This window comes from Vicia villosa, linkage group LG3 (genome assembly GCF_029867415.1).
Source record: "Vicia villosa cultivar HV-30 ecotype Madison, WI linkage group LG3, Vvil1.0, whole genome shotgun sequence".
Classification (NCBI taxonomy): domain Eukaryota; kingdom Viridiplantae; phylum Streptophyta; class Magnoliopsida; order Fabales; family Fabaceae; genus Vicia; species Vicia villosa.
This window is the reverse complement of record NC_081182.1, coordinates 39,982,675-40,000,969: the sequence shown is the minus strand read 5'-3', so window position 1 is coordinate 40,000,969 and position 18,295 is coordinate 39,982,675. Positions and strand designations below refer to the sequence as shown.

At 34.0% G+C, this 18,295-nt stretch overlaps 2 protein-coding genes across 3 annotated transcripts; one reads left to right on the top strand and one right to left on the bottom strand.

Annotated features, from left to right (window-relative positions):
* The first annotated feature begins 2,465 nt into the window (after positions 1-2,465).
* LOC131657915 (uncharacterized mitochondrial protein AtMg00810-like) lies at positions 2,466-3,497 on the top strand. Its single transcript, XM_058927264.1, has one exon. The coding sequence runs from the start codon at positions 2,466-2,468 to the stop codon at positions 3,495-3,497; it is 1,032 nt and encodes a 343-aa protein (XP_058783247.1).
* A 3,870-nt stretch (positions 3,498-7,367) lies between these two features.
* Positions 7,368-16,591, bottom strand: LOC131661071 (ultraviolet-B receptor UVR8-like). 2 transcript variants are annotated; one of them, XM_058930477.1, is made up of 14 exons: positions 16,127-16,587; positions 15,477-15,553; positions 15,248-15,326; positions 14,557-14,616; positions 14,277-14,378; positions 12,685-12,778; positions 11,625-11,667; positions 11,474-11,519; positions 11,307-11,353; positions 11,124-11,226; positions 10,984-11,038; positions 10,767-10,870; positions 9,383-9,462; positions 7,378-8,681 (listed from the first exon to the last, which is right to left on the bottom strand). In XM_058930477.1, the coding sequence occupies exons 1-14, from the start codon at positions 16,371-16,373 to the stop codon at positions 8,562-8,564; spliced, it is 1,257 nt and encodes a 418-aa protein (XP_058786460.1). In that variant the 5' UTR covers positions 16,374-16,587; the 3' UTR covers positions 7,378-8,561. The 2 variants fall into 2 exon arrangements, with proteins under 2 accessions (XP_058786461.1, XP_058786460.1); XM_058930478.1 differs by lacking the exon at positions 10,984-11,038 and having other exon boundaries at positions 7,368-8,681; positions 16,127-16,591.
* Positions 16,592-18,295: the final 1,704 nt, after the last annotated feature.

Genomic DNA, 18,295 nt, shown 5'->3' with positions numbered 1-18,295 from the left:
AATCAAACCCTTTCCTCCAATCTTTAACTGCAACAAAACACTAATGGCATTGGTCGTGGTTCTCAACTGTCTTTTTTCCGAGGCAGAGGTCGCTCTCAAAACTACGGTGGTCGTGGTACCAATCCATCATCCACTCACATTTGCACCCACTGTGGCCGCACAAATCACACCATCGAGAGTTGCTTTGTTAAACACGATTATCCTCCCGGTTTCCAACACCGCCCCAAAAACCCATTTGTTCATTCCACTGTTGGAGAAGCTTCTTCGACCACTCCGTCCACCACAACGGATACCTCTAATCTCAACATTCAAGAGCAATACAATCAACTCCTGACTCTTCTTCAATAACATCTCACCGCCGATACTGCGCCTCCTACTCCGGCTCAAACCTCCGACGTCCACTCTGTCTTTTCTTCCAATGGTAATGTCAATGCAATTTCTACACCTATGGGTAAGAATCTAATTCCTTGGATACTTGATATTGGTACCACTTACCATGTAACTTATTTGTTCTCCAATTTTCCTATTTATGAAACCATTGCTCCTTTTATCCTAAAAATGCCTAATGGGCAAACTACAACAGCTACTATTTCTGGCACAATTATCCTTTCTCCTTCCATTACGCTTGTAAATGTCTACTACATTCCTTGTTTTACTGTTAATTTAATCTTTGTGACTCAATTAACGTCCATTGTTGATAGTTTCTTGAATTTTCACATTGATAAATGTTTTATTTTGCAGAATTCGTCCCAGAAGACGATTGGTTTAGCTAACCGTTACGGAGACTTATATGTGCTATTTGCCCAACCTGCATTTCGTAACATCTTTCCTTCTTCTAGTTTACATAATGTTTCTACCTTAGGGAATAATACCAATTTATGGCACCTTGATTAGGCCATCTATCAGATTCTGTATCCAAACTTCTCTCTGTTCAATTTCCTTTCATTACATATAATAAAACAGCTCCTTGTGATGTTTGTCATTTCTCTAAGCAAAGGAGTTTATCTTATCCTATTAGTAATAGTACTTCCCTTCACATGTTTGACCTGGTCCACGCTGATATTTGGGGACCCTATTCTGTCCCCTCCATCGTTGGCCACAAATTTTTTCTGACCCTTGTTGATGATTACAGCCGCTTTACTTGGGTTATTTTAATGAAACCTAAAGGCAAAACACGTCGCCATCTTTCCACCTTTGTCTCCTTTATAGAAAATCAGTTTTCTACTACATTAAAATGTCTTAGAAGTGATAATGGGCCTGAATTTCTGATGCATGATTTTTTCAATACCAAAGGAATCATTCATCAACGATCTTGTGTTGAACGCCCCCAACAGAATGGTTTGGTTGAAAGGAAACACCAACATATTTTAAATGTTGCTCGGACTCTTTCCTTTCAAGCAAACCTTCCCCATAATTTTTGGAATTTTTCCATTCAACATGTTATGCATTTAATAAATAGAATCCCTTCCCCTTTATTGAAAAATAAATCCCCATTTCAACTCCTTTTTAAGAAAGATCCCACTTTATTGCACCTTAAAACTTTTGGATGCCTTGCTTATGCTTCTACTATTCATGTTCATCGTGCTAACAAAACTATTTTCTTAGGCTATAGAAACAGTACTAAAGGATATTTTTTTTATGATTTGCTTTTACATAATTTCATTATTTCTAGGAATGTTGTTTTCTATGAGACAATGTTTCCCTTTCATCCTACCCATAATCCACCTAATAACTCCACTACCCTCACCATTGATTCTACATTACCTGATCTAGAACCCCTCACTCACCTCATACCTACAGAGCCTCCACCATCCCTCCCCTATCTCCTCCCCACAACCCTCCCTCACCTCTTCCCCCTCCCAACAATACACATAATCCACCCGCACCTTAACTTCCCCCCTCTAAGAGCCTCCACTAGGATTAGTCGTCCTCCTAGATACTTAAATGACTACCACTGTAATCTCCTCCATAACCCTCCCACCACTAACCATATCTCTCTTGACACTCCCTTTCCCTTATCCTCTGTTTTAACATATGATAATTGTTCATGTACTTATAAAAATTTATGTCTTTCTATTTCCTCTATCACTGAACCGACAACTTACACTCAGGTTAGTAAAATGGATTGTTGGAACAAGGCTATGCAACCTGAGTTAGATGCCTTAATTTCCACCAACACTTGGACTGTTGTTGATTTGCCTGCTAATAAATCACCTATAGCTTGTAAATGGATTTATAAAATTAAGTACAATGTAGATGGTTCAATCGAGTGATACAAAGCTCGTCCCGTTGCCAAAGGCTACACACAAGTTGAAGGTATAGATTATTTTGATACATTTTCCCCGGTTGTCAAGCTCACCACGGTAAGATTTCTTCTTGCTTTAGCTTCTATCAAAGGTTGGTATTTAGAATAATTAGACGTTAATAATGCTTTTTTGCATGGTGACCTTCATGGAGAGGTTTATATGTCTTTGCCTAAAGGTTTAAATCTGCCTCACTCTAACACTATTACAACGAAAGTCTGTAAGCTTCAAAAGCCCATTTATGGACTCAAACAAGCAAGAAGACAATGGTATGCCAAACTTTCTGATTCCTTGATTAGCATTGGGTATAAACCTTCTACTGATGACTACTACCTATTCACTAAAAATAATGATTCTTCATTTACTGCTTTGCTTATATACGTTGATGATATTGTTCTTGCCGACAATGACCTTTCTGAAATTCGATTTGTTAAAACCTTTCTTCATAATAAGTTTAAAATAAAGGTCTTAGGGAATCTTAGATTCTTTCTTGGATTAGAAGTTGCTCACTTTTCCAAAGGTATTTTGATCAATCAAAGAAAATATACCTTAGAACTTTTGGATGATGCTGGTCAACTTGCTACCAAGCCTTCTAATACTCCCTATGACCTTTCCATTAAACTTGATTGTGCTGACTCCCCTCCCTTCGAGGATGAGTCTCAATATCGAAGACTTATTGGAAGACTTTTATATTTAACCACAATTAGAGCTGACATCGCCTTTGCTGTGCAGCAACTTAGTCAATACATTTCTAATCCTAAAATTGTTCACTTTAAAGCCGCTATTAGGATTTTACAGTATTTAAAAATAGCCCTTGCCACTGGTTTATTCTATGCTGCCAATTCTAACTTATTATTATCTGGTTTTGCAAATTTAGATTGGGTTGCTTGCCCTCTAACCCGTAAATCTGTCACTGGCTATGCTGTTTTCTTAGGCTCATCTCTGATATATTGGAAATCCAAGAAGCATACCACTGTATCTCAGAGTAGCTCAGAAGCTAAGTACCGTGCCTTAGCCAGCCTTGTTTGCGAAGTTCAATGGCTCCATTACTTGTTTAAAGATCTGAATCACAACTTCAATCAGCCTACTTCAATCTACTGCGACAACAACTCCGCAATCTACCTTGCACATAATCCATCCTTTCATGAAAGATCCAAACACATCGAGATTGACTGCCACGTCACTCGCAAATAGATCGAATACGGCCTCATCAAGTTGTTTCCTATACATACTCGCACGCAGCTAGAGGATTTTCTCACGAAGCCTCTTTACAGACCGACGTTTGACTCGCATATTTCCAAGCTAGGACTACTGAACCTCCATAGTCCAGCTTGTGGGGGTGTCTCACACATACAACAAGGGTTAGAAATAGGCTGGGCCGAGCTAGACTTTGCCAAGCTTAAGCCTGACCTGTCAAAAAAATCGAAGCCTAAGCCTGGTCTGTAGTCTGTCGTAGGCTTATTTTTTAGGCTTGAGTCTGGCCTTTTCGAAGGTCTGGTTAGCCTGTTAGCCTACATAAAAGCCTATTTGTTTTAGACATATGTAAATAAGCAATTAAAATTATGTTTAAATAGACTAACTTACTTTAACTTACCTATTAGCATAAGTTCTAGGAGATTATTTGTTTAAGAAAACTTACAAAAACAATGTTCATATGGTGTTTTCATCTTATTTTCACAAGTTCTTCAAGATAACCAATTAAGTTTTATTTATGTATTTTAATTCAAAGTACAAAACATAACACAATGATCATAAAAAAAGTATTCATATTTATTTAAATAGGTCGGCCTGATAGGCTTAGAAGACTTTTTTAAGGGCCTGAGGCCTAGCTTTTTTAACTAAATAGGCTTATAAAGAAGCCTAGGCCTTTTCTATTTAAAAATAATATGTGGCCTGGTCTGAGCCTATATAGGCTAGCCTGTAAGATCCTATTATCGGCCTAGCCTATTTTCTTTATTTAGATATTTTTAGTTTTCTGTAACTGTCCTTCTAATATTAAGGACTTACTGTCAATTACTTTTTATATATATATATATATATATATATATATATATATATATTCCCCTTTGGGTTCAATAAGATACAAGCAGTATTTTTCATTATGGAAATAAATAGGTATTACTTGATAAATCTTCTCACTCATTTTTTTTCACTTAAAATTAATGAAGTGTTCGTTAATTTTAAATTGAAAAAATAAAATAAGATTAAAAATATTTTAATTTAAAATAAGAGAATTAATTTTGTATATAAGAGGATTAAAATTGTTATTAAGTTAAAAAATTATTTATCTTTAAAATTTTAATAAAAGTAATTTTACAAAAAAAATTAATTATATTTTTTAATACATAAAAGTTATAAAGTGACATACAAGACAATATTAGTTAAGGTGCGAAAATAGAAAGAAAAAAATGTCAATTATAGTTTTGGAATAAAAGAATTATATTAAACCAAAATTGTTATTAAGTTAAAAAAATTATTTATCTTTAAAATATTAATAAAAATAATTTTACAAAAAATGTCAATTATATTAAAAAAATTGAAAATGTTACTTAACCAAAAGGTTCTATCATGGAAAATAATACTTGGGTATTATCTGATTTACCACCAGGTTGCAAACCATTGGGTTGCAAATGGATCTTCAAAAGGAAGATGAAAGTCGATGGTACAATTGACAAGTTTAAAGCTAGATTAGTTATCCAAGGCTTCAGACAAAAAGAAGGGATTGATTATTTCGATACCTATGCTCCAGTTGCCCGTATCACTACTATTAGATTGTTGATTGCCTTGGCGGCTATTCATAATCTAGTGATCCATCAAATGGATGTCAAAACAGCATTTCTGAATGGTGATTTGGAAGAAGAAGTGTATATGAAGCAACCTGAAGGATTTGTAATGCCTGGTAATGAGCACAAAGTGTGTAAACTAGTTAAGTCGTTGTATGGGCTGAAACAAGCTCCGAAGCAGTGGCATCAAAAGTTTGATGAGGTTGTTTTGTCTAATGGTTTCATTCTAAACCAAGCTGACAAATGTGTATATAGCAAATTCGATACATCCGGTAAAGGAGTTTTCATTTGTCTATATGTTGATGACATGTTGATCTTTGGCACCGACCAAAATCAAGTTGATAAAACAAAGAATTTCTTGTCATCAAAGTTCTCCATGAAGGATATGGGAGAAGCAGACGTTATTCTTGGTATTAAGATTAAACGGGAGAATAAGGGGATTGTAATTACGCAATCTCATTACATTGAGAAAATACTCAAGAAGTTCAATTATGAACATTGTTCTCCAGTAAGTACTCCCATGGATCCGGGAGAAAAGCTTATGCCAAATACAAGTAAACCTGTGGATTAACTCGAATACTCAAGAGCTATAGGCTCTTTGATGTATGCTATGATTAGTAATAGACCGGATATTGCTTATGCGGTTGGAAAGTTGAGTAGATTTACTAGTAATCCTAGTAGACATCATTGGCATGCGATAACTAGGGTATTCAAGTACTTGAAGGGTACTATGAATTATGGATTGTCATATATGGGATTTCCTTCGGTGTTAGAGGGTTATTCAGATGCTAGTTGGATAAATAATGTTGAAGATTCATCCTCTACAAGTGGATGGGTGTTTTTGCTTGGGGGAGGTGCCATCTCATGGGCTTCCACGAAGCAAACATGTATAACTAGTTCCACAATGGAATCTGAGTTTGTAGCATTAGCTGCTGCTGGTAAAGAAGCAGAATGGCTAAGGAACTTGGTATATGAGATTCCGATATGGCCTAAACCGATATCACCAATTTCTATCCGTTGTGATAGTAGTGCCACACTGGCTAAAGCATATAGTCAAATATACAATGGAAAGTCTAAACATTTGGGTATTAGACATAGTATGATTAGGGAATTAATCATGAATGGGGTGATATCTATTGAGTTTGTTCGGTCACAACAAAACTTAGCTGACCACTTGACGAAGGGGTTAGCTAGAGACTTAGTGAAAAAGTCGGTAATTGGGATGGGATTAAAGTCCATTTAAATATATTAGTTATGGTATACCCAATTCCCTTCTAATACAACGTTAGAAGCAGAATTCAATGTGGAAAGATCATAGTTAAAGATTGGAGCAATTGTGTTTATCTTCCCAAGGTATGTGCTCAGACCTGCAAGTGATGGCTAGGTTGAAGTATATCTTCTTAATGGTTCTTTTGAAAAATTGTTAATGCAGGTGCAAGATTAAAAGGATCACCTATGTGAGCATGAAGTTTTGCCGCTTCAAGAAGCTTGGACTTGGCTTCCTATATGCTTATTAATGGATAAGGACACATGGCTTGTAAAGTGTAAAGTATGAATAGTAGAGTATTGTAAGAAACATATGTGTACTATATCTTTAGATATTTAAATGGATTGACGGGTTCAATCATTATGACACCCCGATTTTCGAATATTTGGAATGTGTATTTGTACTAAGATGAAAATTCAATCGTAAGACATTTTCTTCTATGCATTTGTTTGATTGTTATACCTGTAAAGTAAATCAAGGATTATACTAAAATGGGGGGAGTTTGTTGGTGATTTTAGTATCATCAATGCATTTTAGTAGTAATGTGATTTACTATAGGCCAACCACTGTTTTAAAAATCAGATCGAACCGATCGGTCAAATGAGTAATCGTAGGAGCATTGATTTGGTATGATTGTTGAATCAAGTATGTTATTGAACCGGTGGGAACCACCAAAAACTGATGAGCCGACGGTTTTAAAAAATCAACGGGTCAAATGCATGATTTTTTTCTTGAACAAAACGACGTTGTTTAGATAATTTTTAAAAAAAATAAATATAATTAAACTTTACTCAAAATTTATTTTCAAAAAACTTTTTTTGTTTGCAATTAAGTCTCGTTCAAAATTTATTTAAATTTATATTTTGTATTATTTTGCTGCGAATGATAATTATACTTAGAATTTAAATTTAAAAAATAATCTCTAAAATTGTGATATTTTGATAATTTTAAATTCTGTGGGTGTTACTTATATTTTTTATAAGTCAAATCATTTGTTTCGACCGATTTAAAAAATACATAATTTTGCCATAGATACCGATTTATTCAATTGAGTTATCTGATTTAATCTGATTTATATACATACAATTCGATCGGTGACCCATTGATTCGACCAATAATCTAATAACCTAATATCTTCACCGGTTTGATGACTGAACGACAACATTGATATCAACTCTTAATTCTATAGCCAAAACTTAACAGGAAAGTAATGCCTCGATGTTATGACTTATCAGCGCAGACATTTATTACGTGCCTTCCCCTTATGAGGAAGATGTATGCATATCATACAATGGAATCCAAAGATATTTTAGCTTTGTCACTACACAAAAATCATATTGTCAGATTTAATTTTAAAATTTCAAGTAATTTATTACATACTTACAAGGACGCTAACTAGTCTAAACAGACTTGAATTACAGGACCACTGCAATGAATGTCCAAAATGCAATTTCCTGTGAAGTAGTAGTAGTAGAAGCTGATGCGATGATGCGAAAAAACAGGGTGATGGTCTTTTCTGAGTGCTGTCATACAATTTAATCCTTCCCTACATCTTGCTAGTAACTATCCAAACATAAAAATGAACTACAAGTAATGTTGCCCTACCACATCGCTAGGATTCCAATTCCCATATGCACCATGCTTGATGGAAACAATGCATTCATTGGCGTATTGCAAAATGAGAATATCCACACACAAACACTATATACCAATAGAGAATGGGAATCTTTTTCAACTATGATGCTACAAAAGAATCATGTCCTGTAGGGTGACAACTTAGATGATAGTCTTACATGATTGCATCACTAACTTTTCATTAAGAACATATCAAATGACATAAGCATTTACCTTAATTCATATATTAAGGGGAGTTCCATAACTCATTTTAGCCATAAGAATAACAAAAACAAAATATATCTTTTCTTTATAGCATTACTCGCATAAACTTCTTATCTGAAGCATTTTTCTTTACATAAGTTTTGTACATCAAGGAAGTTTTATTTGGCACATATTTGTGGTTTTGTATTCCTGTGAAAAGAATGATAATAAAATACAACAAAGGATAATATATATACCTCACCCTCAATTAAGTTATCTATAGATGATACATGGGGTGTGTGAATTACTTTTATTTTCTGATTTCCTTTTATAAGTTACAGATAATTATGTATTCCCGCAGATAATTATGTATTCCCGGAGTAGCCAGACCTATGCATACTCAAATATAGCACCTGTATGATTGAAACCACATGAAACTTGCAATGCTTTCACATCATCTGCAAAGCAAACTCTTGAAGGACTTATACAATCCACATCACTTCCATGACCCTGAGTTGAAATCAGAAACTTCATTCATAGAGCAGTGCAAGGAATTGATACTTTGCAAAATCTAAGGCAAGAAACTAATCAAATCCATTTAGGTAATTTACCTGCCCACTAATCAGACTCTCCTAAGGCTTTGTTTGGAAGTTTGGAGGGAAAGGGAGGGGAGGGCTTTGAAAAATAGGAAGGATTAAGTGAAAAGAATAAAAAGATTTTGGTTGGGAGGTTTTTTTTTTTCTTCCTAACATCAAAAACACCCTAATTTGGAAGAACTCAAAATTTGTATTGAAGGAGAGTTTTGGAGGACTTACATAAATTTTTCAAATAACCCAAATATCTTTTATGTTGTTATAGTATTTTAAAAATTAAAAATAAAGTAATAATAAACACTATTTTATAGTTTTATATAAAATTATTTTTTCAAAAAATGTCAAATATTTTCCTATATTTTTTTTAAAATTTGTTTTCGGAAGCCAAGGAAATTTGAGTCTTAAATTAATATGAAGAAAGTTTTTAAGTGTATGGGTGGGTAATTTATTTGAAATTTGTGATTAATTCTAAAATGCCTTGCTACTCTAAATAACTTTTTTGGCTCTCTTGTCAGAGGACTTGCCATAGAATTTTACACCCCAACCATTGTGATAACTTTCTTTTGATAAACATTTTAAAAAAATACACTAAGGCATAAATAATATGCAGAGGCATACCAATTGTCCACCTGAAGAATGTCCATCATCAGAGAAAGTTCCATTAGAACCTCCCCAACCCCATGTGAAGACTCTTCCCCCTGAAAGTCGATGAAAAAATTCAGTAAACACCACAGCAATAAAATCCTTTCATTTCACAACTACCACTAATACAGTATAAAGTATAAATATTTTCTTTAAAAGTGAGAAAAGGTTAAAAACTAAAGCAATTAATATTAATAAAAAAAACATCAAGGAATAATCGAAAAAGGGGAGTTTATATCCATGCAAAGCCTGCAGCTTTATGCAGAAATACGTGAAGGCTATGCCAGTTTACACGCAGGGAAAAGCATATTTTAATCTTTAAAACAAACACTAACTAAGTAAACCACCAACAAATACTGGAAACAAATAAAAGGTTGAAATTCTCAAGAGACAAGAAACCTATTAACTAAGTTGAAGTCCTAATTTCCTCATTCCTAAAGAAATTCAATTAGATATCTGCCTAATGGACAAGTCTAAGAAGCAGTATAACTTGAATATATAGCACCCAACTCTTCAGACATGTTCCGTGGCTGTCAGTAGAATCGCTCATTGGCTGTATGTATAAGACAATTGAAAAAAAAATTCTAGAAAAGAGGTTGGAAATAAAAAGGTCTTAACTCTTAATCCAAAGATATAGGAAGTGAACTGGATACAGGGCACAGATACTTTAGCAGTCCCAGTTTCACAAACAAAGGACTATAGATATACATCATAATATTTCAAGTCTTTTAATGTGACTTCAACCAGCATGATTGAATTTTATGGGGAATTTAAGTGTTCAATGTCTCCTGGCAAATATGCACTCTCTCTCCTGTAACATTTCTCATGCTGATCAGCTGATCCAAGGAATGCCAATCTCTTTCTATTCTGAGAAAGCACTGTTTTTTTATTTTATTTTATATTTCACTCTTTAATACCTTGTCATGAATGACACTCTTACTGTTAGCCTTTGAAATCAGTTCACAATCATTTCTTGAAAGATAAAGATACATTCTTTCACTCGTCTACCTCAATTATTTTATAAATCATCAAATTCCTTTTAGAAACTAGCCAGCATGACTATTTTACAACACATGACATGCATGCTACATCTTACTAGTTCCTATACTGCCATTCCGCTAAGTTCTTCATTATTCTCGTAAATGAAACTTTCTTTTATTATTATCGTATTGAATTCCTAGGCTTCACTTAATAACTCTAAAGCATCAAATCTATCAGATACATATTCAATACCAATATTCTTGTAATTTCTTATGATAAAAAGAAAAAAGAAATGCATGCCTGTACATGAATTTAATAAGAAAAAGTACTCAGCAGTAAGGTACTTCTTTATATATTTTATGCAAAAAGAAGAACTTACCAGAAATGGCTGCTGTATGCTTCCAACCACAAGAAACCTGAACGACAGAAGACTCCAAAAATGGCCCTTGAACCTTTTCAGGCAGATGAATAGCATATGAGGACCTAGGTAAAAATGATTTAAAGAATCAAAACACTTAATAGCATGAAATAATAGGGAATGGAAATGTAGAAAATGAAAAAGATCGAGTAACAAGTTCTAAGAATAAAAAGGATACCCTATGCCAAGGCAACCATTTTCATTTGAACCCCAAGTATAAAGCTCACCAAAATCTATACAAAAAACACTAAATAGAATGAAGCGGTAAACAAATTATCACAAATCAACATATGTTTAAGTTCAGAAGCTGATGATTACTTGTCAAGACACAGGTATGATAGCCACCACAAGCAACCTCTTCAGCATATGGAAGTTCCCTGATTAATGATGGTTTTGTTGCATTGCTCATCTCCTTCAAGAGCTGAATATGTTGATTGAAAAAAATATCTGTCATTACAAGTTGTAGCATAGAAGCGGTAAAAAAATACTGATTGCACGTACCAATTTGTCAACCCCTTTCTCTCCAAATATATATACAGAACCATTTTCTGCAAGATTTACATGAACGAAGAGCTAAAACTAAAGCTTAATTCAAAATGCAGAGTACAACCAAGGTAATAAACGAGAAATTAGAAGAAAGAATTAAGGATATAATTAAATTCAGTTACCATCAGTACAAGCCGAGGTCAGCATCCCAGCAGCTACATTTTTTACCTACAAATATTTCAAGAATGTAGCCAAAAAACATGGTAAATAACAAATTTGAAGAAAATTTATCAATCTTATCTAAGAAACAAGGAAGTAAACTTAACAGCACACCTTGATTCCTTCAAGATCCTTTATAAGCCTTGGGGTGTATTCACTGCATGATATCGAAAGGTACATTATTATAGATCCATATAAATTGAAAAATATGAAAATAGTGGTGGTTCACCAGAGAAAGTTCAGATTTTGAAAACAACATTATTGTATATCGGCTGATACACTGAAAGGTGAGGACCGATATCTGAGCTAAAAAGTCAGACGGTTGAACTAAAACATGAAAATAGTGGTGGTTCAACTGAGAAAGTTGTGTTTCTAAAAGATAGCTTTTCTTAAAGGGTCTTGAACAAATGGATCAACCAATGAAAGTAGAGGATTCATTGGTTCAAGATACCATCATATACTCTGAAAAGTTCTCATAACATATGGAAATATAGGTTTGCATGACTAGTCATAGACATATAAGCGTTATCCTAAGTCAATCAAAACATAGTTTTAACTAATCATCGGATACTTGAAAATTGGTAATCTAAATAGTCCCCAGTGGAACGATCATTTTTACTACATTGATATAACCGTATGCTTGGGGCTATATCTTGTTTACAGTCAACCGATTTGTCTCAAATGTTAACCTTGAATGTATAGATGAGATCTTCATAAGATGATACAATGGAAACCACTTTATAGGCAACTCCAAGGTTCAACATATTTTTTTCCAAATTGAACTATATCGAAGAGGGTGCTACGGTTTGGGCTTTACTTTGCAATAATGAAATATACTAGCTGTAATTTTAAAAGCTCTCTAAACTTGAATGAGTGCAGGATAACAGAAAAGGTTGAAAAATGGATGCTCACTTGATCTTGGAGAATGAAAGACGAAAAGAAAAACTGGTTTTATTACAATATGTTCCGATAATATACTAATTACAAAAAAACAACCACCACCAAGTATTATCCCACTAAGTAGGGTCGGCTACATGGATCAACTTTCGCCATAATGTGCTATCCAGGACCATGCTTCTATTTTGGAAACAAATCATATAGGGTAAAGTGTAATAATAGAACTTCAATACAGATCAATGCCGCTAAAAATTGTAAAAGAAAAGAAGGGGAAAACCTGTTACTTTTGAAGAATCCTAGTATGCTTGACTCATGGCCATGACCAAGTCTACCAGACACTCCCATTCCCCAACTAAAGGCCTCTCCTCCATCTAGCAAAGATAGTAACAAAAAATAGAGAACATAAAAATACTTAGAGCACAACAGAAGGCGAGCTTACTTGCTACAAACAACTCGGCCAAAAAAGTGGGATTAAACTCAAAGGAAGTGATATCATGAAGAGAATACACATTTTCAAATATCGTTGTATTCTAAAAGTTTAAGCAACAGGGTCCGTGCATGGTAATTGGTATAATTCATACATTTTATCATTATCAAGGCCCTCAAACAAAAGCTCGTTTAGCTTGAAGTGCTTAATCCTGGCATAGGCAGAACTTTCATGTAGCACTAGCATGTACATTCTTCACTGATCTAAGACTTGAGTATTGTATAAAGAATGTGAAAATGTTTGCTTCATTACATTAAACATTTTGAAATAGTTAAGTAACCTCATATGCAAGATTTCTTTCAAAATCACTTTAAACTTTCATATTCATAATAAGCATAATCTACAATTTTATATCACTTATATATTACATATTGTGACAAGGTTTTAATTTTACGGTAAGAGAGCCAAAAAAACAACGCAACCGCCTTTTTCATGTTAATCACCTTCATGTTTTGAGGATATTTCTAAGTTGCTGTCAGATGATCAAAGGTAGAGGATGATGCACATAACTGAAGAGGAAAATTTATTTCATACGAGGAATAATTGTGTTAGCTTATGTTTACATATCTTATAATGAGCATAAAATTATTCTTCACGATTTTCTATTAAGTTTTTTATTTGTTTGATTACTACTGGGAGTCTAGTAATTGACCCGATTCCCTATTAGGGATTGGTGTTGTCTTTCTTATCAAATTGTAACTAACCATATCAAATACTCAGTCTCTTCTCTCTTTTTCAACAGGTAAATTTTAAATTGGGATATATCATTCTTTAGTGTCATTCTCTATGTTTGGTCCCTAAGTTTATACATTTTGTTAGAATTGTTCAGCGACCCAATCTAGCCAATGTTCTTTTACCATAGTAACAGGGCAATAAAATGGTTTTGATTCATAACATTACCAACATTATCATGAATCATACCAATGATTATTTCTCTTATCTCGCTAATTAGTTCCACCAGTGTTGAATTCATTGTTACTTGTAATTGACACCAGCCACAATATTCATTTCATGGTTGCACTTCTCATTGGATTCAGTTTCAACTAGCAAGTATTTAGGTCCAACAATTTTCTGTTTAAGGTTTCTAAAAGTTGTTTGATGAAAGCTTGGGCTTTGCTATGCTGGACTGGTAGCAAAAAGTTTCCAACAGGGTTGATTATGACTCCAATCACCTTGTTATCTTTTCAATTTTCGGTAATACTCATCTCTTCAGTATCTTTGACATGCAAACTTAATTAACACTCCAACCCTACGTAAGTTGTAGCTGAAAAACTATATAAAGAATCAATCTTTTAAAAAATAAAATATTATAAAAGGGAAAAAATAGATAAATTAATATCGCCAATTTATATGAAATAAACTTGTGATTGCTTATTGCATACCACTAATAGCCACTGAGTGCTCAGAACCCAAAGCTGTCATTTTAATGGTGATTCCATCCAAGTATTCCACTTTAGTTGGCAAAGGAACTATGTTGGGAGCCCCTACATGTCAGCAAAACGACATTATACTCAAAGTAGCTTCCACCAGCCAACCTTACCAGCTTTAGAAACTCTAATTACTAAGGGTATCCGCTTTTATAAATCATATAATATATCAGTTCAGGGAAAAAAGCTTTTCAACTTCAACTTATTAAATGCCAAAACAAGGTCTGGTTTTTACTTTTTCCTAGTCCAAGCTGCCCAGCTGTATTCTTTCCCCACATGTATAGTTCTCCATCCACTGTGAAAAAGAAAGAAAGAGAGAAAAATTCTGTTTAAAAACAAGAAGGTAAAGAATGTACGTGAATTCACAGCGAAAATGTACTACCAAATAATACTAACAGCTTTACGAGGAATAAGTAAAAAATAAAAGCACTGGGCAGCCTCTAGTAACTAATTTATACATGTCAAAACAATATGAATCAGATGCCACATCCTGTATTAGTTCAAAACAAATTGAACTCAAACCTCTGTGTGAATTTTATCTCCTGGAATGTCCTTGTAAAGCAGATATTATAATCAATCATGAATACAAATCTCACACATGTAAAATTGTTTATCAATAATTCAACTGCAAGTTACTTAACAGTAGAAATTGATGATATCTTACATTGAAATGATAAATGGTTTTGATTTTGAAATAGCTTCTTAGCAAACCTACTACTAGGATTAAGATTAACTAAATGCAGTGTGTTCAAAAAAAGATTCCTTAACTGTCAAATTATTTATTACCCTTTATCTTCAAAGAACTTAAGCTTTAAAATAATTATTCTAAAGGAGAAAATGTCGGACAACTTCAAATAAGAGTTAGTGGGTCAATTCTATTCTTATTGGGATGTAGACAACAGTAGGCATAAAATGTAAAAACAGACCTGTTACTGCACTCGAATGATTATAGCCAGCAGAAATCTGCACAACTTTTTTCTCGTGGTCAAAAACTTGAAGTGGCACCTGAAAAAACAGGGACATGTGAAGAAAACATCTAAAGCAAGAAAATGCTGACAAGTAGGCACTCTTGAACATCAGCGCAAAAGAACAAGATAACACAATTACATCAGTTTATTTGACAATATACGGATAAAAAAGGAAAAGTAATCATACAACTGAGTATTGTTTACTCTCCGAAATACCAAGCTGTCCAAAATCGTTGAGACCAGTAGCATAAACACATCCATTGTCTGTGAAAGGAAGACAATTTGTAATGTAAGCCCTACTCAAACATTACGGGACTCTTCAACAGTCATTAGACTCATCACCAATTTCAAAGACTGCCACATTGGTAGACTCGTCATCAATCAATTTAAGTCTCACAAAATTACACTACCACAGAATAATACAAATTTTTTTAGTTAATTATATAATGCAGCAACAACTATTAAATCGTATCCCATTCCCACTAAGTAGGGTCAGCTACATGGATCAACTTCTCCCATAATGTTTTATCCATGATCATCTTTCTATCCAAATCTCGAAATCTTCCTTAATAACTTCTATTATAGTTTTTCTAGGTCTTTCCTTTTCCTCTAGCTTACTTCTCCAAACACCTCAAAATTACTCCAGAATCAATTCTACACTTCTAGAATTGCTTTTGGTTATTCCAAAAGTCAAACCAAAAATACACAAAATCTAAAACCTTAAAATACCAGATACATGATCAAGCTGGAAATGAACTATTTGATCTCAACTAAAATGAAATTAAAAAAAAAAACGGAAGAATAATGAAATGGATAATGGAAGAAGGAAGTGTGAACCTGTCAAGAAGAGGGTATGAGCACCGCCACAAGCAATGGCTTTAAGGTTTTGATCATGGAAGGAGGTGCAAATAGCAGGTGTCCATTGAGAATTCAAATCGCCTAGTCCTAATCTGCCGTAATCGCCGTTTCCCCAGAGCGCAGCGAACCTCTTCCCCGATTCAGCTGAGAACGAGCGTTTAAGAAACCCTAACCCTAAACCCCAAGTTCTGAAATTGAGTTTCGAAGAGGACAAGCGGTGCCACATTTCGGGTTAGAAATGGAGAACGGAAAGAGATGAATGAGGTTGTTGATTTGAAGAACGAGGGATCATCAAGCGAAACGAATTGGAATGATAGAGTTAAACAATAAATAGTGGAATATTGGAAGAGAGAGTGAATTGAAGTAAAATTTTCATGTGATGTAATGATCTTATGGCTAGCGCTACTGCAACGTCTGCTATGTTGTTCTGGTAAATGGCGGTTAGTTAAGTCTAATGCGTGTCTAGACGCGCCTACTACACCTGCCTCAAATTTATTTATTTAACCCACTTCTCATTTTTTTTTTTTAAAACTTGTGTAAATGATGAATATGTTATAGAGAATATCTCAATTCGCCTTTTAAATCTCTTAGTTATATTACCTCGTCTTCATGATGCCAAATCTATTATTTTTGATATTTGCTCCAATGAAGATAGTCGGACTGTAGAGCGTCTTGCTGTTATGTTAGATGTGATATGGAATAATAGAAACAATGTTGTTTGGAATAACGAGCGACAAGAAGCTTCTACTCTTGGTATGCAAGCTTTTTATAGATGGTAGGATTGGTATTCAGCGCAAAATTGGAATCATATAGACAATACCGATCAATCCCTAATAGCTTGGAACCCGCCTGACACAGGATGGTTGAAATGCAATGTAGACGCGGGTTTTAATCATAATCAGGGTACTACTAATAGGGGATGGTGTGTGCGAGATAACTGTGGTAGATTTATCTTAGCAGGTACTGCTTAGGATTCAAACCTTCTTTCCGTTGTCGAAGCAGAGGCGTTGGCACTTAAGGAAGCAATTCTTGGAGCTATAGCTAACCATTTTGATAGTTATTTTTGAAAGTGACTCCCAAAAAGTGATTCAAGCGATCCACTCTAAGCATTGTGGAAACTCCTAATTTAGTTTGCTTATTTATCTATTCAGAGATTGTTACAATTTTATTCCAACTTTGAGGTGAAGTTTGTTAAACGTCAAGCGAATATGGTTGCTCACTCGTTAGCGGAGGCGGCCATTTTATAGTCTAGGCGTAGTATCTTTAATTTACCTCCTCCTTGTATTGAGATCCTTTTGATTAATGAAAGTTGTTAATTTTGTTTTTGTCAAAAAAAAAAATCTCTTGGTTATATAGCGAAATTTCATTTTTGTCCCATGTTTTCGTACATGTATTTTCGGAAGTATTTTATTTTTTAATTTAGTTTTTTCCGGAGATGCATCTACGGAAGCGTTAAAAATAACATAGTGAACCTTTGGAAAATTGAAATTAATTCAGTTCACGAAATCATCCGTAGCTACATCTACGGAAGGTCTTGAAAAAATAGTCTTCCGTAGATGTACCTACAGAACATTCTGTTATATTTTCAAATCAATTACATTTCACTCTTAAACTCCAATTTTTTAAACAAAAATGGAACATCAAATTATAAAAGTTATTGAAAAACCTCAATTGCACTACTTTGATTTACTATAATTTGATGTTTCATTTTTGTTATAAAATTAAGTTTTTGAGTGAAATGTAGTTGATTTGAAAATATAACAGAATATTTCGTAGGAAAATCTACTAAACACTCTATTTTCAAGACCTTCCATAGATGTAGCTACGGAAGATTCCATGAACTGAATTAATTTGAATTATCCAAAAGTTTACTATATTTTTAACGCTTCCGTAGATCCATCTTCGAAAAAAGCCAAATTTTGAAGGAAAAAAAAAGGTGCTTCCAGAAGTACATCTATGAAAGCAGCGGATATTTTTGGCAACGCGCATGGTGTGTAAGAGATCCATAAGGTGAGATAAGAGATTTTCAATATCTTATGAGTTCTGAAAAAGTATTATGTGCTAATGTACACCACAATTGAATTGAATTTAGGGGTGACATAAAAACACAAATCGGTGCAATTCAAGTAATTCGACTGAATAAATAAA

Excerpts from the sequence above, each read along its gene's own strand:
- LOC131661071 (XM_058930477.1), bottom strand. The coding sequence starts at position 16,373 with ATGTGGCACCGCTTGTCCTCTTCGAAACTCAATTTCAGAACTTGGGGT. Across the intron at positions 15,327-15,476 it reads AGAGTAAACAATACTCAGTT|GTGCCACTTCAAGTTTTTGA; the intron begins GTATGATTACTT and ends CTGTTTTTTCAG. Across the intron at positions 11,039-11,123 it reads TCATACCTGTGTCTTGACAA|ATTTTGGTGAGCTTTATACT; the intron begins GTAATCATCAGC and ends TTTTTTGTATAG.
- LOC131657915 (XM_058927264.1), top strand. The coding sequence starts at position 2,466 with ATGTCTTTGCCTAAAGGTTTAAATCTGCCTCACTCTAACACTATTACA.